Below are 23,004 nucleotides of genomic sequence, written 5' to 3'. Positions count from 1 at the left end.
GCCTTTCAGGGGTCTTTGACCCAAAATCACTTGTTCCTTCCATTTGCCATCAGCTTCCTGTAGTATCCTTATGTTGAAATAACATCCTGTTCTCCATAAAGATGTACAATGATTTTTGTATCGGCTGAAACAGATTTATTTTTTAAAAAGGAAAAACGTCAGGAAGTCAGGTTTTGTTTGAAAATACATAAAAATATGCACTGAGCTAAAGGTGTTTGGGGGACTTACCTGACAGCCCTGTCTACCCTGGTGAGGCAAGGTGACATGAGGAGTCCCACTAGGCTCTGACGTCATGCGATGTGGAGCATGATCTTACACAGGACTCCTCATCCACAACCCCCTATCCCCGAACCCACAGGGCCCCAGGTACCTGTGCATGAAAGGGGTATTGAAATGGCAGCACCATGATGTAGCACGCTAAACTTCTGCCTGCAGTGCCAGAATCCCACATGAGCACCATTTCGAATCCTGTTGCTCCATTTCCGACCTAGCTCCCTGCTTATAACCTGATAAAGCAGTGGAGGATGGTCCAAGTGCTTGACACCCTGTACCCATATGGGAGACCCAGAAGAGGCTGCTGGTTTCTGGCTTCGGATCAGCTCAGCTCTGGCCATTGTGGCAACTTGAGGAGTGAACCAGCAGATGGAAGCTCCTTTTCTGTCTCTTTCTCTTTCCGCACCTCCAGCACACACACTCCCTCCCTCTCCTTCCCTCTCGTTCAACTTAAAAGACAAAAAGAGAAAAGAGGGGCACGGAGCTGGGTTGCCACCTGACAATGGACAGGCTGACACCTGTCCCCCGGGCGAGCCTACCTCGTTGAAATCACCCACTCTGGGGATATGGTTCTTCCTGGTCTTGCCCAGGACGGCTCCTGAATTGGAGATCACCACGGCCGTGTTCCACAAGACGTCTCCATGACTTTGGTCCCGCTCTAAGATGGGTGACACCACCACCATCTCATGCTTCTTGGCCAGCTGGGGGAAAAAAAAAAAAAACAAAGCCTCCATTTCTATTCCATAGTCACAGTTTTTGTTTGTTTGTTTGCTTTTAATTGGAGAAGGACTTAATGATGCTACTAAATAATTAGGCCTGGTTCCGAGCGGTCACCTGCAGTAACTATTGTCTGGAATACACTTACTTGGTCAAGAGAGAATAACTACTTCTCTGGGCACTGCTGACAGGAACATCAAATAGCGCAGCCACCAAGGAAAACAATGTAGAACTGCCTCAAGAAACTTCGAGACAATATTAACATACAACCCAGCCACCCCTCTTGTGGGTATGCATGTGAAAGAACTGAAGGCAAAGTCTCCAAGAGATATGTGAATACCCATGTTCATAGAACAACATTTGTAAATTCGCCATTCATAAAAGCAGTTCAAGTGGCCAACACACAGATGCACGGGCCCAATGTGGAATAATCGATCATACATTAGATTGGTATTCCACTTTAAAAAGGAGGGGCCAGCATTGTGTCGGCATAGTGGGTCAAGCCGATGTGTGCATCCCAGATGCTCCGCTTTCAATCCAATCCCTGTGAAAGCCCTGGAAAGAGCAGTGGGAGATGTCCCAAGTGGAAGACCTGGATGGAGTACCCGGTTCCTGGTTTCGGCTTGGTCCAGCCTTGGCAGTTGCAGCCATCTGGGGGAAAGAGCCAATAGGTGGAAGATCTCTCTGTCTCTCCCTCTAGCTCTTTCAAATAAACAAATATATGTATATATATTAATGGAAGGATATTTTGATACTCTACATGGTGGGTCCACCTTAGGAATATTAAATAAGACATTCCAAATAAGACAAATACTGTACAATTCCACTTATCTAATGGACCTCAAACAATCAAATGCACAGAAGCAGACAAGCTGGCAGTTGCCAGGGGAAAGGGGCAGGGAGGAACAGGGAGGGAGCTTTTGTTGAACGAGTCCACAGCCTCAGGCTTGCAGAGCTTCGGGCTTTGGAAATCTGATGCACAGTAATATGGCTACACCCCACTAAAGTAACAATACATTAAAACTATTGACAAGGCAAATGTTCTAAAGATTTTTGAATTTTTTATTTGAGAGGTAGAGAGAAAATTTCCATTCACTAGTTCATTCTCCAAATGTCTATGACAGTCCAGGGCTGGGACAAGCTTGAACTAAGAGCAGATAATTCAATCTTTATAGAATTCAGTCTGTACTCAAGCCATTCCAGCAGTTGAGTCATCCACTTTTGTTGTTGTTGTTTTAAGGTAGATTTTACAGAGAGAGAAGGTCTTCCATCCACCGGTTTACTTCCCAGGTGACTGTAGCAACTGGAGCTGATCTGATCTGAAGCTGGGAGCCAGGAGCTTCTTCTGGGTCTCCCCAATGGTAGTAGGGGTCCAAGGACCTGAGCCATCCTCCGAAGCTTTCCCATAAGCAGAGAGCCAGATTGGAAGTGGAGCAGCCAGGATGTGAATCAGCACCTATAAAGAATGCTGGTGCCACAGGACGGAGGTGCCACTGTGCCAGTCCCAGGTCATCCAAGTGACCAGCCAAGGCACCTGAACACCTGAGCAGGAAACCAAAATTAGAAGCCAGAGCCAGCACTTGAATCTGAACACTCTGACGTGAGATGTAGGCTTCCCAAGTAGGCATCTTAACTGTGAGGTCAAACCCCCACTCCGATGCTAAATTACACACACACTTTCTCTCTCTCTCAAGAAAAATATTCATTTCACTTCTGGTATACACACACACACACACACACACACACACACACACACACACACACCCTAAAAACAAAACAAAAAACAGAAAGGCTTTTGGCACTGTCTTAGTCTACTTCACACAACTACATAACAGAATGCCCGAGAAAGTGTGATCTCTAAAGAGCTTTCCTACAGTTCTAGAGATGAGGAAGTTCCGAGATTGAGGTCTGCATCAAACAAAGGTCATTGTGCCACATCACCCCAAAACAGAGCTAGGAAGGAGAGCGAGCAAGAAGGGACTCAACTCATTTTGGTCTCATGAGATCCAAGTGAATCCATTCCCAGGATATTAAGTCTTCCTGACTTATCACCTCTTAAAGGTCCCCTCCTCCCCAGGCTACTGCCTGAGGGTTTAAGTTTCTTTCTCTTTCTTTTTTCCTTTCTGTCTTTCCCTTTCTTTTCTTTCTTTCCCTTTCTCTTTTTTTCCTCTTGCTTACTTTTTCTTTTCCTTCCTTTCTTCCTTCTGGTTGCTTTTCTTTTTTTTTTTTTAATTGGAAAGGCAGATCTATAGGAAGACAGTAAAACAGAAAGATCTTCCATCTGCTGGTTCACTCCCCAAACGGCTGCAACAGCCAGAGCTGAGCTGATCCAAAACCAGAAGCCAGGAGCTTCTTCTGGGTTTTCCACCTGGGTTAAGGGTGCCGGAGCTTTGGGCCGTGCTCGACTGCCAAGGCCAAGAGCAGGGAGCTAGATGGGAAGTGGAGTAGCTGGAACACAAACCAATGCCCATATGGGATCTCAGTGCTTGAAGGAGATTAGCCAAATGGGTCCTCGTGCCAGCCCCAGGGGTTTAAGTTTCTAACACAGGAATTCTAGGGACCTGTTCAAAATGTAACCATTAGTTCCTGAATCCCATTCATGCGTATCACAGGAGACAGCGGTGATGGCTTGAATAACAGCAGTAGGATTTGGTGACTGACACAAGATGGTCATTTGTCCTCAAGTCTAATTTGCCCAGGAGAAGGGGCAGAGGCGAGGCGGTGCAAGCAACATTAGGGGCCATTAAAAGGGCTGCCATGGACCCCTTGTTCCTCTTAACACAGACACCGCCCCTGACTCTGGCATTCATTCCAGCCCAGCCTTATCACCACCTGCCACAGCCCCCTTGCCAGTTCTCTTCCTGTTTTGCCATAGAAAGGAATTGACCGTTGAGTGAATGACTTCGGGTGAGACTTTTTTTTCCTCCCTATAGCCTGAGAAGACGGATGTCAGAGCTCACACTTGATTAGTGATAAAAATCGCTAGGATTACAGCTCTGCCCCCTGCAAGCCTGAGCAGGGACACAGATGGGAGGGGTCTCTGTGGTGCGACCATGTGTGACCTGTTGGTCCTTAAAGATAGAATTCATGTAGCATAAAACTCGCCCTGTGCGCATGTACGATTCGGCGGTTTTCAGCACATTCACAGAATTGTGCAACCGTCGCCACAGTCTAATTTTAAGACATTTCACCACCCCAGAGGGAAGCCCTATAAAGTTAGCCCTCACTCTTCCTCCTTACCCCCTCACTTCTAACCTCCGGCAACCACGCAGGCGCTTCCTGCCTCTCTAGATCTGCCAGTTCTGGACCGTTCACACCAATGGCACCATTCATCCAGCATGTGCAGTCAGGTTGTGATCAAGAAACACCAGACCCAGTTCCCACATGAATGAGACAGAGCCCTGCGGGGAAGCTGATGTGGTTGCAAGGATTGCACAGGTCCCGCTCCACAGGCGCCACCTCCCATTCTTGCCCGCATCATGGCTCATCTGATGGAGAAAGCCATTAAATGGCTGAATTTAAGCGAATATTCTCTATGTTGAGGGCAGCCAATAGTCTCAAGTAGTAAGACAAGAGGATGTGGACCCAGCGTGGTAGCCTAGCAGCTGAAGTCCTTGCCTTGTAAATGCCAGGATCCCATATGGGTGTCAATTCTAATCCCAATAGCTCCGCTTCCCTTCCAGCTCCCTGCCTGTGGCCTGAGAAAGCAGTTAAGGACAGCCCAAAGCCTTAGGATCCTACCCTGCATCCACGTGGGAGACCTGTAACAAGCTCCTGGCTCCTGGCTTTGGATCAGCTCACCTCTGGCCATTGTGGCCACTTGGGGAGTGAATCAGCGGATGAAGATCTTCCCCTCTGTCTCTCCTCCTCTCTGACTTTACAATAAAAATGAATAATAAATAAGTCTTAAAAAAAAAAAGACAAGAGGATGCATTCTACATGGTGAAGGAGTCCAGTCACGCGTGGGCACCGCCCTGTGACTGGCACAGCTTTGGCGTCCATGCCAGAGACATAGGTTGTGTCCTACCTTCTGACAGAAGCGGGTGGTGGGGCCATCCTCTGCTGACTCGGCAAACTCCGTCCAGGGCAGCTTCTCTCTCGTGCAGAAAGCAAAGGGCATAGCTGTCAGGAGGAGAAAGGGCAGGATCACATCCAACCTTGGCAGGAGGGGCGAGGGCTCAGGGCTCCTTAGCCCAGAAGCAGGAAGCTCCATGAGGGAGATAGACCAGGCTTAGTTTCTGAGTTCTGACCCTGGCCATGGGCACTGGGCAAAGTCCACCCATCTAGGCTTCCTGGTCAAGTGTCTTTCCAATAGCAGAGAGACCTCAAAAGAGAGGTGCGCGGTCATGTTCACAAGAGCCAGAAGGTGGAAGTGACCCAAGTGTTCATTAACGAACTGGGAAACAAACTGTGGTTTCTCCATGCAATTGCATGCTACTCAGCTTTCAAAGGGAAGGGATTTAAAATAAAAGATTTATTTATTTTTATTGGAAAGGCAGATTTACAGAGAAGAGAAAAGACAGAGAGATATCTTCCATCTACCGATTCACACCCCAAATGGCCACAATGGCCAGAGCTGAGTCAATCTGAAGCCAGGAGCTTCTTCCTGATTTCCCATGCGGGTACAGGGTCCCGAGGTTTTGGGCCGTCCTTGACTGCTTTCCCAGGTCATATACAGGGAGCTGGATGGGAAGTGGAGCAGCTGGGACACAAACTGGTGCCCATATGGGATACTGGTGCTCCAGGAGGATTAGCCAGTTATGCCACCACGCTGGTCTCAAGAAGGGTTTTTTGGCAGGTGCCACCAGCAGTATACAGAGAGGAGGAGATACAGAGAATCGTTTTTATCTGTTGATTTATTCCCCAGGTGGCCACAATGGCTGGTGTTGAGCTGATCCGAAGCCAGGAGCAAGGAGCTTCTTCTGGGTCTCCCACATGGGTGCAGGGTCCTAAGACTTTGGGTTGTACTTAACTGCTTTCCCAGGCCAGAAGCAAGAAGCTGGATGGGAAGCGGGGCCTCTGGAATATGAACCGGTGTCCATATGGGATCCTGGCACATGCACTGTGAGGAGGACTTCAGCCACTAGGCTACTGTGACAGACCCTCAGATGGAATTGATTATTGGCTTTAGCCTGGTCCAGCCGTGGCTGTTAGGGGCCACTTGGAGAGTGAGCTAACAAGCAGAAAACCTTTCTCTCCCTCTCTGCCACTCTGCCTTTCAAACAATAAATATGGCTTTAAAGAGCCAGTCATTTGATGACTTCACAAGACATCTGGGAACCACTGGATAGGAAGAGCATCTCTAAGCACCGATGCAGGATTCCCACTGATTCCCAGCAATGCCCACCAATGGCCTCACTCGGTAGGAAATTTCATTAAACCTACCTTTTCTGCTTGCTGTGTTTTCAAATAGCGGACACACGCACATATACACACAAACTACCTTCAGATGTCTATCACACACATGCACACCCCAGGTTCCCACAGCAGTGTCCTGTGTTGGGGGCAATAGCCATGGTGGTACACATCCCATTGGCTGCAGCCCCAGCTGTGCCTGCAATGTCTACAATACATAGAAACTCTTTTTCATTTCACTTGAGAGGCAGACCGAGACAGATCTTCTACCATCTGGTTCACTCCCCAAATGCCTGCAATGGCCAGGGCTACATCAGAACAACGCCAGGAGCATGGAGCTTGGTCATGCTCTCTCGGGAGGGGAACAGAAGCCAAGCACTCAAGCTATTGACTGCTGCCTTCTAGGGTGCATTTGTAAAAAAGATTCATTTGGGACCCAACATGATAGCTCAGTGGCTAAATTTTCACCTTGCAAGCACCGGGATCCCATATGGGTACCGATAAGCATCCCGGATGCTCCAGTTCCCATCCGGCTCCTTGCTTGTGGATGATGGCCCAAAGCCTGGGGAGTATGCACCCACATGGCTCCAGGTTTCAGATCGACTCAGCTCCAGCCATTGTGGCCATTTGAGGAGTGAACCAGTGGATGGAGGATCTTTCTCTGTTTTTCCTTCTAGAGAGAAGGAAATCTCTAAATCTGCCTTTACAATAAAAAGATAAATTAAAAATATTTTATGATGTTTACATGGTAGAGAAGGATGGACGCCCACGTGAATCACTGATTAGGGTGGGAAAGTTTGAGGAATGGGAGAAAGTAGGTGAGACAATTGTTTTCCCCCTTTTTTTCCTTCCTCTATCTGGAGGAAGGGAGCAGAAAAGAAATGATTTATTTGTATTTAATGGCACAGTAGTAGAGACAGTTGAGACAGAGAAATCTTCCATTTGCTGGTTCACTCCCCAGACGATCATAATGGCAGAAGTTGAACAAAACCAGGAGCTTCTTTCAGGTTTCCCGTGTGTGTGCAGGTACTCGAGGACTTAAGCCATTTTCAGCTGCTTTCTCAGGCCATTAGCAAGGAGGTGGATCTGAAGTGAAGCAGCCAGGACTTGAATTGGCTGCTGGGATGGTGGCACCACAGGCAGGGGCTTAGCATGCTACACCAAGGTGCTGGTCTCCCTGGGTGCACATTAGCAAGGAAGTTGAACATGAAGCAGAATCAGCATTTGAACCCAAGCATGTTGAAGTGGGATGTGGGTGTTGCAAATGGCATTTGTTTTAACTGCTGTGCCAAATGCTTGCCTACGTCACTCCCCCCAGAGTTCTCTGCCAGTCTGCTGGGGTGACCTTAGGTCTTCCTTTAATGGAACGGGGTCCCTCACCACCTGGTCCACACTTCCTGGGGCCATTTCTGTGTTCTCTTCCCTATTTTTTCTGCTTCCTCCTGGGCTTTTGGCATATTTCAATCTTTCTTTCAAGTTCTTGCTCCCTGCAAGGGTAAGAACTTAAAGTAGAGTGCAACGGGGAGACTAGGATGGATTTAGAATGGAGACAGATTGAATATTACACCTTCACATCTGTGCGTAAGTGTGGGCAATCCCATATGGAGAGACACCCATCGTTAGGGGGCCATGGCTGCCTCTGAGGAGGGAGAGCCGGAAGTGGCCAGAGAGGAACCCCGAAAAACCACTCGGAAACTGAGAGCCAAGAACAGCTGCTCCCACATTCTTTGTCTCTCTCAGATGAGGAAGTCTGCCCAGACTGAACAGACAGACTGGAGTTTAGTATGTGCAAGGCTTTCTGGGAGTTTCATGGCACCCCGTCTTGGAGCTTAACCCCCACGTGGCCATCATGTTCCTGGGTGAGACAGATGCATTGTGGGAAGTGGGTCTATTGATGGACAGCTGAGGGAGTAGTGTTATGGAGCAGTGCTACATAGAAATGATAAGCCTTTTTTTTTTTTCCAGTTTTATTCCCTCCCACCTCTCTGCCTAGCTCCCCTAGAACAAATATTCACTTTAGATCTCTCCCCTCACAAGAACCCATATGCATTTTTTTTTGAGATTTGCCTATATGAAGTTTCCAGATGTCTTATTGTTCTATTAACTCTGTACTACTTGTTAGTTATTTATTTGAAAGGATGCGTCATTGAGAGAGATCTATCTGCTGATCTACTACCCCCTACTCCAATGGCCACAGCCGCTGGTGCTGTGCCAGGCTGAAGCCAGGAGCTTCCTCTGAATCTCCCACATGGGCACAGGGGCCTAGGTACATGTATTATCTTCCATTGGTTTTCCAGGTACATCAACAGTGAGCTGGATTGCAAAGTGGAGCCACGGGGACTTGAACCGGCACCTATAAGAAATGCTAATGCTGAAGGCGGAGTCTTAGCCTGCTCTGCTGTGATTCCAGCCCTACTGACTACGTTTTGAGGAGATGTTTGCAGAAACCTGCATGACGTGATCAGGCAGCGTTTAACTGGCCTTGGCAGTAGTTGTAAGGCCTGAGAGTGGCAATTGCAGCCAACATTTCCCAGACACTGAGCCCCGTGTCAGGTGGGGTAACAGGCAGCAGGTGAAACCCTGCTCATCTCACAGAGAAGCCTCAGTCCCCACCTTCTTCCGGTCCTGGTGACTGGGGCACCACCTGTGTCCCCACGAGCCTCTGCCAGGCTTTTGTCCCAGGCTCCAGGCTCCCTTTAGGCAAGAGACCTGAACTATTTCAAGGAAGCCAAGCCAAGCCAAAAAAAAAAAAACCCAAAAAACAACAACAATAAAAACAAAACTGGGGATAACAAAAACTGCTGTGTAATGACCATGGCTTCTCAGTTCTCAGGGCTTTAAGGAGTGACTCAGGGGCCCCCAGAGAACAGGGCGGGCCCGTTCCGATTTCATTCTGAGTGGCTAAAGGGTTCCAGCTCTCTCTGCTTTCCATTGAATGGCTTCTTTTCCTGTTTACACAAACCTTTCATGTCAACAAGCTTCCAGCAGAAAGCTGTGCAGGGAGGGGGAGGTGGGGCAAGGTTGGTAGCAAAGTCCTAACTTCAGCTGCCAAACGGGAGGGGGAAGGAATTCCCACACTCACGGATCCCATGATGCTGTTGCAGATTCCCAACTGGGATCTGGCACTGTCCCCTGCAAATATCAGTCCACGGGGCAGGGGTGACTTGTAATGGGGGATGGCCACATGGCCTGGGAGAACAACAGTGAGTGCTCAGTTCTGCCTGGCAGAGTCCCCAGGGCCCCACAAAGGCACTGATGGATGACAGGGAGCTTCCAGACCCGATGAAGCTGGAAAACTGCATTTATAAGTGCCTGCCATCATGTACCAGAGACTGTTGTAGCCACTCTGTTTACAGTAGGAAAGCGGGTGACGAAGGGAGGGACCGGCACTGGGGTGCAGTGGGTTGCCTGTCGATGCTGGTGTTTTATCCGACTGCTGCCAGGTTGGGGTCCCGGCTGCTCTGCTGCTGATCTAGCTCCCTGCTTACGTGCCTGGGAAGACGGTGGGAGATGGACAACGTGCTTGGGCCTGGGCCGCTCACGTGGGAGATCAGGATGGAGTTCCTGGCTCCCGGCTTCAGCTTAGCCCAAATTTGACTGTTGTGGTTATTTGGTGTCAGAAGACACCAAATAACAAGATGTCAGAAGATTGTCTCTTGGGCCTGGCACACTGGCTCAACTGGCTAATCCTTCCCCTTCAAGCATTGGGATCCCATATGGGTGCTGGTTTGCATCCCAGCTGCTCTACTTCCCATCCAGCTCCCTGCTTGTGGCCTGGGAAAGCAGTCGAGGACGGCCCAAAACCTTGGGACCCTACAACTATGTGGGAGACCCGGAAGAAGCTTTTGGCTCCTGGCTTCAGATCAGCACAGCTCCAGCCACTGCAGCCGTTTGGGGAATAAACCAGCAGATGGAAGATCTTTTTGTCTCTCCTCTGCAATGTGCCTTTCCAATAAAAATAAATAAATCTCAATAGGAAAAAAAGATTGTCTCCTGTCAATCTGTTTTTCAAAGCAATCACTCAATTAATCTTTTAATACAATAAATAGGGGCAGTGATAAGGAAAACAAACAGAAGCACTGGCCTTAGGGAGCTTAATTAAGCCACACTGGGGCAGGCATTTGATCTAGCAGTTGACTGCCACTGGGGCACCTGCCTCCCATCTTAGGGGGCCTGGGTTCGAGCCCCAGTTCTGGCTCTTGATTCCAGTTTACTGCTTTATAAACAACTTCCATTTATTTAAAAAAAAATTAGTTGGTTTTTGACAGATCCAGTTTGCAGATAACATTTGAAGAACATAACTATTACTGGCTTATTGTTAACGCACATTCTGGGGGCAGGAGATGATGCCTCAAGTGGTTGGGTCCTCGCCACCCACACGGAGACTGATTTTTTAGCTCCTAGCCTCAGCCTGGCCCAGCCAGCACCTTGCTAAGGCACCTGGGAAAGCAGCAGAAGATGGCCCAAGTATTGGGACCCCTGCCATCAAAAACGAGAAAGAAATGCAAGACTGGGTAGAAGGGTTGAATGACAAATTAGATGGGGTTGGCAGGAAGTTGAGTCAAAAGAGAGAAAGAAACATAAAAAAATAAGAAAATACCTAGGAAAAAAATCGGGGAACGAGTTCAGGGTTCCCACATCCAACTAGCAGATGGGTCAGGAAGAAAGAAGAGGAGGCAAGTATTATATAAACATTAGAGGAGGCCATAATTTCAGATGGCGCTCATTGATCAGGAATCCCAAAATGGAGTCAGTTGGGGCAAATGTCTCAGCATGGCAGGTTAGGCCGCCCCTTGGGACGTCGGCACCCCACAGCAGAGTGCCAGTTTGCACAGCCCCTATTTCACTTCCAGTTCGGCTCCCGTGCTATCACGTCCTGGGAGGCAGAGGAGAAGGGTCATGTGCCTGGGCCCCTGCCACTCACATGGGAGACCCGGCAGATGGAGTTTGCGCTGCTGGCTTCAGCCTGCCTCTGCTGTAAGCGTTCGGGGAGCAAAGCGGTGGATGGAAAATCTCTGTCTCGTTGAGTCTGCTTTTCAAGTAGATGAAAATTAAAAGAAAAAGAAATGGGAGTCACTCATGCTGAAATTCAGCATCACTGAGCAAAAACCAAGTTACTGCCTGACCTGAGAAAGCAGGAGACAGGCATCGAATCTCCCAAGGGGCTAGCATCCATCAGCCTGATCCAGGCGGGCTCTCCTTTAATCCTTACAGAGACAGTAACCTGACACCCAGACAGCTAGTTTTGATTGTTCTGTCCCCTGAAATCTTGGCCTTCTCTTTGTTCTGATTTTTGTTTTGAAGATTTATTTATTTGTTTGACAAGCTGAGTTACAAAGAGAGAGAGACAGATCTTTCATCTGCTGCTTCACCCCCTAAATGTTGACAAAAGCTGGCGCTGTGCCAGATTGAAGCTAGGAGCCAAGAGCTTCCTTCAGGTCTCCTATATAGATAGAGGTGGTCCAAACATCTGGGCCATCCTCTGTTGCGTTCCCAGGCATATTAGTAGGGAGCTGGATCAGAAATGGAGTTTCCGGGGCTGAAACCAGCAGCCCTGTGAGATGCTGATGCTGCAGGCAGAGGCTTAATGTGCAGTGCCACAGCAGTCCCATAATTCAGCTTTCTACAGCCCTTCTCTATCTAGAAAGCCAGACTCTTATGTTTGGCTTCATTGCAACATCCATTCTATTTTACAGAATCAGGGCATCATCTGGCTTTAGAATCACAAATGAACCCAATCAGACCTTTCCATTTGTTCTTTTGCCTTTGGACAAGAAAAAAGAGAGAGAGAAAGAGAGAGAGAGAGAGACTAATGATACAGGTCAAAAAAACCTCCTAGTTGAACAAGACTAAAATTTCTAGAGTGGGAGAACCCACTGAGTGCCCAGAATAATGGGTTGAAAGAAACACACACACCCCAGACATCATTGTGGCATCCGTCAAAATAAGACAAAACTCTAGAGTCTTCCAGAGATAGGCAAGTCGAACAGAATGGGCCATCCACTGCTCAACACTCACAGGTAGATGATGGTGTTGTGTGCTCAACCCCTACCTGGAAGGAACATATTTCTCACCTAGAACTCAACACCTACCAGGCAAGATGTACAAGAAACACATTTTGACATAATGCAAAGTTTCAAAAGCGTTGACCTGTTCTGTGTTCCTTTTCAGGGAATCGCTCCACCAAAACGGTGCTGGTGGTGAGGGGGTGTGCAACCGAGAAAGGAGAAGCTGTGGGATCGGAGAAAAACACAGGCACCAAAGGGCAGGGACTCTCCAGGGTGATGTTCTAGGGAGATTCCGGGCAGCAGCCGTGTGGCCAGCAGAGGGGGCACCGAGTCCAGACCAGAGTGGGCTGAAGGCTCGGGTGGATTCTCAGGAGATGGGATTGAAAGGCTGCTTGCTGTGTTTGAATTGGGTAAGGGTGTGTGTGTGTGTGGGTGGGTGGGTTTGGGTGGATGTGCAGGGGTGGGGAAGGGGAGGAGGTTGGGGAACCAGGAGGGAGCATTACATTACGGCTGAACTTGTGGCAGGTCGAGTACAAAGCAAACTCTGCACAGAGCATGGAGCTTGAAGCAGGAAAGGAATCAGGGCTGTTAACGTGGCTTGGTGCAGGCAGAGTGGACTGGGGACAGACTCTGAAGGCTGCAAGTAAGGAGATGAGCCAGCAGCAGGCAAACAGGTCAGGCAGTGAACAGACACAGCAAGGCTAAGAGCCCAGGAAGGAGCGAATGAAACAGGTGGCTTCCTGAGCAGCTGGGAAATCCCGAGCCAAAGCGGCCTTGGGAAAAGCACGAGAAAGATTATTTTATTTTGGTAATGTACCTTGTGGTTCCATTTAAACCTATGGGAATGACTTTGTCAACATTCAAAATAACACAAAGGAAAAGGTACAGGGTACCAAAAGCATTGTCAAGGTACGTCAGAGAATTTGTGGAAAGATGAATTAAAAGGTAAACTTAGGGGCTAGTGTTATGAGCCCAGCGTCAGCATCTCATATGAGCACCGGTATTCGAGTATAAGCTGCTCCACTTCCGATCCATCTCCCTGCTTATGGACAGGGAGGCAGTAGAGAATGGCCCAAGTGTTGAAGGATCCCTGCATCCATAGAGGAAACCAGAAGCACCTCCTTGGGCTCTTGGCTTTGACCTGGCCCAACCCTGATCTTTGCGGCCATTCGGGGAGAGAATGAGCAGATGGAAGATTTCTCTGCTTCTCCCTCGGTAACTCTGCCTTTCAAACAAAAATCAAGAGATCATTAGAATTTAACTTGGTGCCAGAAACTGTTAAAATTTATAGCTTTCTCTGAATATGCATTCCCCATGAACTTCTGGAATATTCCCTTCCATACTCAGGGGCCTCAAATTTATGCTGGGAGGCCAGCTCTGAGCTGAGATCTGAAGGTCATGGGTGAGGTGAGGAATGCATACCAGAGGGCAGAAGATGAGCTGGGGGGTGGTAATTACAAAAGCCAAGGATGGTGTTTGGAAGCTTGAACAGGGCACTGGGACAGAGGTACAGGCATGAATGGAACAAACAAGTTCAGACAACAGATTGGGGTGTGTGAAGAGGAGGAGGAGAAAGGCCAGGGTTCCTAGAAAGGGCCAGAAAGAGCTCTCTCTACTAATTCACTCTCCAAACACCTGCAGTGGTCACAGTTGGACCAGGCTAGACTTGGGAGCCAAGAACTCAATCCATGAGCTTCCCATGTGAGTGGCAGGGACCCAGTTACTTGAGCCATCACCTGATGTTACCTTATGTCCAATTCAACAGGATGCTGGAGCCAGGCACTGAACCCAGACACTCTCACATGGGAATGCACGTTTCCTAACTAGTATTTGAACCACTGGGCCAAATACGAACCCCAAAGAAAGCAGATAATCTGGGGGGCAGGCCTAGCAGCTATGAGACTGGTTAGGATGTCTGCATATCCCAGGCTGGAGGACCTGGGACTGCTCCCCGACTCTGCTTCCTAATTTCAGCTTCTCTGTTAATGGGGATGGGAATGGAGAGGGTGCATGTCTTTGGGTCCCTGACATCCAGGTGGGAGATCTGGACTGAGTTTCCAGCTTCAGCCTTGTCCAGACCTGGCTGTTGCAGGCATTTGAGGAGTGAACCAGTAGACACAAGTTTCTCCCTCTCCCTCTTTCAAATGAGTACAAATTGAGAGTAGACAGGGCTCAAGCAGCAGACACTTAGCAATAGGGAGATGAGGCCCCCGTTGTCAGAGAAAGCATCGCAAGGGAGACTTACTCCACGCCTCCTGGAAGCAGATGATGTTGACGCCGCACATGGCAGCCACCTCTGCGATGGCTTCTATGCGTCTGTGGAGGGCCGAGACCTGATGATTTAGAAAGCAAGGCTTAGAACCCAATCCATTTTCTTGCTGGGACCATTTTCAGAATTCATCTCAACGCACATGGTACAACTAGACTCCACCCTCCCACTCCCACCCCTGCCTCCCTCCGCCCCCAGGCCAGGTAGGAAGAGGATGAGCAAGGTAGGGGACTCTTGTCAGGTGCAAGGAAATGGAGGTGGTGTAGTGATGCTAGGCACTCCAGAAATGCGGGTGATGGTGCCCTGATCTCCTCATCTGATAGTAGCAAGCCTGGGACCTGTTTCAGGGTGAGGGCAGGGATGGGAGGTTGCTGAGAGGTATAAGTAAGGAAGGGTCCATTTCGTCAGCAGAGCCTTCCCGAGCCTGGGACACACAGCCTGGTTGTCACTGCCTGCATTGATACCTGCCATCTGTCCTTTCCTCTGCATGCACCTCATCGCCGGACAAACCAATCTTTCTGGTTTGGTTCCATCTTCAAGCTCTGAGGTGTGCTCCCTTGGTCAAGAGGGTCTTTCCAACATCCCAGTCTTCCCAAGGGTATCACAGGTCACCCCTCTGTAGAGTGGGATCAGTGGTGGTGCTGGTGGTAGTGGGGGACAGCAAGCAGGTGCCTCCCAGTTTGTGGGCAGCCACCTACCTTCACAGCAGTGCTCTTCTGTCACTGTTCTTTTGTCAGCCCCCCTCCCTCCACCCCGGGAACCTGATGAAGCTGCTTGGAGCTGGGGAGCAGGCACACCCGGCACCTTGCTGTTCTCATCAAGTCCCCAAGCTCTCATGAGACACTGAGGCGTGCGTGCCTGGGCTAAGGAGCCAGGCAGGCAGACAGCGCAGAGCACGCTCCCGTCCTGTTAAGAGGCTGTGCCTTCCCTGAGAGATTTGTGGCCAGCACTGGCCGTGTGCACACTGGGTGTTGGCCATCAGCAGAGTGTCCTTCTAAGATGTCATGGGGGTACAGGGCGTGGCAGCCATATCCCTAGTCCTGTTACCCAACAGTCTGGGGGAAGTAACAGGGACACAGGTGCCAACAACGCATCCAAGACACAAAAAGGCAATGGAGGCCCTGAGGGCTTGTCATCCAAACACATTTGTCATTGCAAAGAGAGGACTGATGCAGAGGTTGACACATAGCCCAGCCTGGCATATACATTCCTGAGGCTTCTCCAGTGTCCTGGAGGGGTCTTAGGCACCCCAGTATGTTCCCCAAAATAAAGGGAAGTCACAGCTCAGCAAAAGAAAGGGGGCTGCACCTGCTCTGCCACAGGGGCATCCGTGGGGAGGGGCGTTCTATTCTGTACCAGCCCCACACGCACGAGGCGGGGTGGTCTCAGCTGCTCCTCGGCTGCCTGGAAGCCATAGCCTTGCAGTTCGAAGTCCCCTCTGGCGGCGGCTTCCCAAGCACCACTGGGTAGATCCTGTTTCCTGAAACGAGACAATGCTGATGTTTAAATGCTGGGTTTAAAAGCCTCCTTCCAATGTCTCATAGTTGTCCATCCACTGGAGGAGGGAGCTGGTGCACCCTGGTGAGGTGTTCCATGCTGGGGACTATGCCGAGTCTGAACTTTGGTAATGGGGAGGCTGCAAGGAGGTGGTGTGCCTGGCCCCCAGCCAAGGAGGGCGTCAGGGTAACGGATGAAGAGATATGTTTCCAGAGTGGCAGAAAATCAGGGCAGTGATTACTAAAGTCTACAAAAGTCAAAGGAACAGATGTAAAAAAAAAAAAAGTTTTCAAAGGAGAACCAGAGGTTATGTGGAGCCTTCGGAATGGGACCAGCTATGACGGGAGAGGGGGACTCTAGAGGCAGAGACACCAGTGGGCCGTGTTAAAGAGCGTGATCCTGGCATGGTTCTCCTTGCACGGGGCCGGTCCCACACCTGCTGCCTTGTGGACTCGACCAGCCCTGGTGTTTAGACCAAAAGATCTAAGTACTCGCCCAAATCTGTGGTTCATTAACAAAACCTCCCACTGAAGTGACCACTGGCCAGCCAGCAAACACCTCGCGATGCCCGCTGTGTGCCTAGGGCTGGGGTTAGGGATGAAACTCACAGACACACGGGACACGGCCCCTGGCTGGTGGCCAGGAAGAGCACACCATGTAAGGACAAAGAGGATTATGAAATACCGCGGGGAACGCATCAAAAAATAACCTGACAGTCATTATCTAATAATAATATTTCTCTCCTACTTTAAATCACTTTCTTAAAGACATTTCTTTCAAAAATCACAGCCCTGTCAGTCTGAGCCCCTCCACCCCACCCCTCCACGTCGCCGCCCCCCTGCCACGCATTCTTTTTTTTTTTTTTTTTTAAATGTGACGGAGTCCTGACAAGCTCCAAGTTCGGTTCCGCCCCTGACAATCAGCCTTGCTTTTCAAAGAGGCAAGATCCCCTCCTCCCCTCTGGCAGGTTAGAAATAGCAGCAGTGCCCACACCGTGCCTGCCTCCCAACTCTTCCCACTCTTAGGCAAGGACCCTCCCTACCTCCCACCCCACTTTTTAAAAAAATTTTTTTGGGGGTAAGCGATGGCCTCAAGGCAACTTGTCCTTGGCAACCCTGATCACAAGATTTTTTCCAGAAACTGCCAGCTAGGAACTGACTCGGGGGAGCAAAATGAGCTCCTTGGGCACTTTGGGGATGTGCCCTCTTCCCAGGAATGTGGGACGCATATGCCCGGCTGTGGCCACTTCCCAGCCGACCCCTCTCTCCACGATCAGCACTATGTCCCTGCTCCCCGTCTTCCATCTATCTGGAGTTCTGTCTCTACTTCTGCCAGCCCTGGGATGTCTGCCTCTTCACGTCTCTCCCTCTCCTCTACCCCCCTCCCCCCGCCACCAGTTCCTGGTGGACATACATTCTCAGGGGCTCCAGGCCATGCTATGCCATGCCATCCTCCAAAATCCAACCTTGGCCTGGAGTTCTGCCTCTTCTGTGCTGTCCATGAGACCTCTCTGCTGTCCTGTTACCTACAACAGTCACTGAACCAGTTAACAGATGTTCTTTCTTTTTCTTCTAAGTCTTTCAAATAAAAATAAATATCTAAAGAATCCCTCAGAGTTTAAACATGCTTATAGAGGGAGGAAAATATCAAATGGTCACAAAGGCTATGAAATAAAAGCTAAGTTCCCCCTCTCTAGCCCACCACCAAACCCCAGCTGCCAACCGCAGTCAGGGCCAACATCTGCATGTATCTTTCCAAGGGGTTTCAATTGTGTGTGTGATGAACACAATAACAGTGTTCTGTATTTTCTGCTCCACCCTTGTCTTTTCCCCTTGACAACACAGCACTTCAACGAAGTCACAGGAAAAAAAAAAACCCGAAATTAAAGAATAGGTTTATTTTGGTGCAAAAAAAATTATCACATAGTTTGTTTTTATTTTTAAAAAATTTATTAACTTGTATTGGAACGTCAGATTTACAGAAAGAAGCAGAGATGAAAGATCTTCCATCCCCTGATTTACTCCTCAAGTGCTTCCAATAGCCAGAGATGAGTCAATCTGAAGCCAGGAGCCAGGAGCTTCCTCCGGGGCTTCCACGCAGGTACAGGGTCCCAAGGCTTTTCGGCCATGTTCTACTGCTTTCCCAAATAAGAAACTGAATGGGAAGTGGAGCAGCTAGGACATGAACCGGCACCCACATGGGAAAACACGCGAGGACTTTAGCCACTGAGCCATCACACTGAGCCTTTATAGTTTTTCCCCCCATATTATGCAGTTTGCACAAACTTTCTGAAGACCTCTTGCAAGTATGGATTTCAAATTTTTTTTGCACCAAAATTAAATTTTTAAAACTTATTTATTTTTATTGGATAGACATATCAGATTTATGGAGAGAATGAGAGACAGAGAGAAATATCATCCAACTGCTGATTCATTCCCCAAATGGCCACAATGACCTGAGCTAAGCTGATCCAATGCCAAGAGCCAGAAGATTCTCCTAGGTCTCCATGCAGGTGTAGGGCCATCCTCTACTGCTTTCCCAGGCCATAAGCAGGGAGCTAGATGGGAAGTGGAGCAGCCAGGAAACAAATCGGCATCCTTATGGGATCCCAGTGCTTGCAAGGTGAGGATTTTACCATTGAGCCATCATGCTGAGCCCAAAATGAACTTTATCATTCTATCATCCATGAACACCTGCCCCTTATGATTACCCCTAGACCTACCACATCCCCCATTATAGCTGTCGGAGTCGGTCCAGTTAGCAACACAGAAAACCACGTGTTGTAGTTAAGACACCACTTGGAATGCCTGCATCTCTTATTTGAGCAGCTATGTTCAAATTCCAGCTCCACTTCCACTCCCAGCTTCCTGCTCATGCGCACCCTGGCAGGCAGCAGGAGATGGTTGATGGAATTGTACACCTGCTGCCTCCTTGGGCTCCTGGCTTCAGCAGGAGCTCCCCCACCCCCCTGCACACTTCCCTCAGTTCAGCCTTCCCTCCCATACTTTCCCCCACAGAGCTGGGTTCCCTGGCTCTCACTCCCCACCTTGGGAACAGCCAACAGTCTCTCCCTTGCTACAGCCACTAGCCTCCCTGCTGTACACACCTGAATGACATCTGAATACCAACCCCTATTCCCACTGCCTCCAGTCCTTGCACCTTCCCCACCTCAGTCTCCCACAGTGTCTCTATTTCTTCTGATCCCTTCAACATCCAGGTTCTCCAGCTTTCCCTCTGGACTACTCCTTGACTTGGCCATCTCCAAGACAGCACCCAAGCTCAGCCACCTCCTGCCCCAGGGCCCACCCATGCACAGAATCCAGCCAACAGTCTCCTTCTAAGACCCCAAAAGGCACTAGCTGTAGCATAAAGGATATTCGCAGCTTAATCCCCAGAGCCTGTGAAAGTGACCTTACTTGGATAAAGAGTCTTCACAGATGTCATTAAGGTAAGGATCTTAGGAGATCACCCTGGATTATCTGGGTAAGCCATAAAGCTAATACTTAAGTATATCAGTCAGCTTCCCAACATGTTAACAGAGGGCCACATAGTATGGACACAGGTTTATTCTGATTCCTGGTTTTGGAGGTTTACAGTCCAAGCTCACACAGGTTCCACTTGGTCCAGCTGTCTGGGGAGGATGGCCATGGCAGAGCTCATATGTAGAGAAAGGGTTACACGGTGAGCCAGAAAGCAGAGAACAGGTTATTACCATGCCTGGAGCTTTCATGGCCAACCATCTTGTAAGAACTACCTTCTTGGGACCCAGCACGATGGCCTAGCAGCTAAAGTCCTTGCTTTGAACCTGAGGGTCCCATTCTTCCAAGAACCCATCACTCTTGGTTTTTTCTGTAGTCTGGGCCAGTGTACTGAGTTCCCAGAATCCACTCTGGCTATTCCTGGTCCCTGTCTGGAGTGTTCCCCATGTCACTCACCAACTATTTCTCTGACATGTGCAGTCTCCAGTGTGGGCAGGTCTCCTGGCATCTGGGGACAGGAGCCCCTTCTGTTGACCACCTCTTTCCCTTTCAGGATGCATGACAACCATAGCCTTCCCACCCTGTCATGGGGAGATTCCTGATTGTTCCCACCCCTAAACATGGAAACTCCTTTAAGCTTTCCCAGAATCCTTCCCTCACAACATAAGCGAACCATCAGAAGTTGGAAGGCCCCAGGGACATGCACCATGGTCTTTTCATCCTTATATTTCTCAAGGTCCTAGATGAAAACAGGTACTTGGCAAATGATTGTTGAACGAATGGATTGCTCATTGGTTATGTCTTCAAAATGGACATTTGATGCTCTCTGGGGATTTTATCCATTTGGCACAGACAAAGCCCCATTTAGCTCATTCACTCAACAAACATTTACTAAGTGCCATCTGAGTCTTGAACATAGCGAGTAATTCAGACAAGTCCCAAACAGAGTTGGGAGCCTGAAGGAGGGAATGAGGACTCTGGGCTCTCCCAGGCCATCACAGAGGTAGTCATGTCCAAGATGGGATTTGAGGAATTAACAGGAATTTACATGCAACAAGAGTTTTTCATGAATAATGATTTTCTATCTTCATTTGCAGCCAAATGCCACCCACCTGTCAGGACTGGACAAGTACAAAAGTTTATTAAAGTTTATGGTTCTTATTAAAAGTTTATTAAAACATGGAAGGGTTAAGTGTACAGTGGAACAGACCCAAAAAAAGAAAGTATTTGAAAGGCAGTTATAGAGAAAAGAGATCGAATGATCTTCCATCTGCTGACTCACTTTCTAAATGGCTGAGATTAAGCCAGACAGAAGCCACAAGCCCAGAATTCCATCCCAACAGGTGTTTTGTTGGGGTGGCAGTGGCCCAAGTCCATGATGGTCTTCTACTGCTTTACAAGGTATATTATCAGGGAGCTGGATAGGAAGTGGAGCAGTCGGGACTTGAACTGGCACTCCCATGAGATGCTGGTGTTACAGGGCTATTGCCACCTTGCTGGCTCCTGGGGACCCAATTATTTGATCTGTCACCTCTGGTCTGACCTATCCCTGAGGGTATGCATGAACAGGAAGTTGGAGTCAGGATCCGAGGCTGGGGACCGAACTCAGGAACACTGTTTGAGAATGCGAGTGCTTTCATGGCTACATCAAAGACCTGCCCCCTATCCCCCACCACATGATCACTCTTGACAGGTGCAGAGGAAAGTGGTACAGCCAGAGAACTATGGAAAAGGCCCTGATGCTCACCCAGCATCAAATTCAGTATCCCCTCCACCAGGTGTGGAAACTCCCGGATGTGAGGATTGGCGTCTCTGAGCTGCACAGCCACGACGGCTGTGAACTATGGATTCAACCAACACCTGCCCGGGATAGGTGAGCTCATCAAGTTCTGGCCACACAAGGTCACTGCCACAAGGTTACAGACAAGCATCCTGGCTGCAGTTGGTATAAAGTGGCACAGCACCCACAGAGGAGCTAGTAAGTGAAGGGTCAGCCTTGGTTTGTGTTCTGAGCCCTGGAAGTTCTTTTCTGCATTTGGAACAAGCCCAAGTGCAACCGGATAGGGTTTACATTTTGAAAAGAGATCCTCCTGGTAGAGTAGGAGGAAGAAAGCACGGAGAGAGAAACGGGGTCACGGTCTGGTCAGAGCCATGCCCCCAGAAGGCCCCAGTGATGGGCACAGCTTGCTGTGAGTAGGAAAACATTTGCATGGAGGGTGATGGCTCTTGGGGCTTGCCAGAGTGGTAAGGGTTCCTTTGCCAACTGGGTTCAGCTGGCCTTCAACTCCAAGGTCTCCGAGACCCAGGCCTCTGTAGAGAAGGAGAGTCTGGGGTTGAGGGAGGGGGAGCTGGACAATCAGCATGCCTGGTTGAGGGAGGGGAGCTTTGATCGGAGGCACTGACCTACCTGGTCACACACAGAGGACAAGCCTAGCTCTGAGGAGGTCTCGCAAAATGGGGAAGGGCGTTAGGATGGTCAGAGAGAAAGTTGTGGAGGTTCAAAACCTCCCCTTTAGTTTATATTAGTTTGCAAAGGTCACTGCAGGATGCCAACAACCCAGAGGCTTGTTGGGTCTAGACCTTCTACAGTCTCTGCTCAGCTACTAAAGATTTCATCTTCACCCTCTGGGGACACCTGCTCCGCCCCTCCCCCTCCCTCCGCACCCCCAATTCAGCCTCTGGATAGCAGACCTGGTCTCCTTGCCATACAGAATGCGCTTCACCTCCTTCAAGTCTGCAGGTGGCAGGTGCTTCTCCAAGCATTGCTCCAGCGACTCCCACTCCGGTTTCGCCATGGCGAGCAGTCCAGCAACTCTGCTGCCAGACCTGAACTGCCTGCCCTTTGCCCCTAGGAGAAGGAGGTGGTGGGAAGTCTGCGCAAGCGTGCTGAGTTCCTGAGTTCTGCTTGAGCTAGCAGAATCCCCAGAATCCCGGGGCAAGGCTCATGTGTGGGCACGCCCACTCCTCGCGCCTCTGTGGCTCACAGCCAATCAGAGCTTCAGGTCTTCGCAGGGAGGCCCGCCCCTCACCCTTCCTGCCTCCTTCGGCAGGCTGCAGGATACAGCCAATCAGCACTCCCGACACTAGCGAGAGGGCCCGCCCCCGCCCTTCGCACCTCCTTCAGCATGCGCCGCCGCTCCCGCCTCCGAAGCTCACAGCCAATCAGAACTTCAGAATTTCGCAGAGAGGCCTGCCCCTCACCCTTCCCACTTCCTTCGGCACGCGCCTCCTTCCTCAGCGCAGCAGGACACAGCCAATCAGCGCTCCCGACACTCGTGAGAGGGCCCGCCCTCGCCCTTCTCGCCTCCTTCGGCACGCCCCTTCTACGACTAGCCGGCCATTTGCCTCAGGTGTGGTGGTGTCGAAGCCCTCGCTTCCTCCTCGCCGCTGCCGGTTCCAGAACGAC

General features: G+C 49.7%; 1 protein-coding gene across 1 annotated transcript in view; it reads right to left on the bottom strand.

The window, feature by feature from the left end:
* UPB1 (beta-ureidopropionase 1) overlaps positions 1-22,393 on the bottom strand; it is a 34,426-nt gene extending 12,033 nt beyond the window's left edge. The window contains exons 1-5 of the mRNA XM_041003843.1: positions 22,290-22,393; positions 15,931-16,102; positions 14,599-14,686; positions 5,018-5,112; positions 813-974 (exon numbers count right to left, since the gene is read on the bottom strand). Of these exons, the coding sequence (XP_040859777.1) occupies positions 813-974; positions 5,018-5,112; positions 14,599-14,686; positions 15,931-16,102; positions 22,290-22,393 (621 nt within the window). The remainder of the gene's footprint in view (positions 1-812; positions 975-5,017; positions 5,113-14,598; positions 14,687-15,930; positions 16,103-22,289) is intronic.
* Between the last annotated feature and the right edge of the window lie 611 nt (positions 22,394-23,004).

The sequence above is a fragment of the Ochotona curzoniae genome, unplaced genomic scaffold (genome assembly GCF_017591425.1).
Source record: "Ochotona curzoniae isolate NIBS_2020 unplaced genomic scaffold, NIBS_Ocur_1.0 scaffold_274, whole genome shotgun sequence".
Lineage (NCBI taxonomy): Eukaryota > Metazoa > Chordata > Mammalia > Lagomorpha > Ochotonidae > Ochotona > Ochotona curzoniae.
This window is presented reverse-complemented; position numbering and strand designations above follow the sequence as displayed.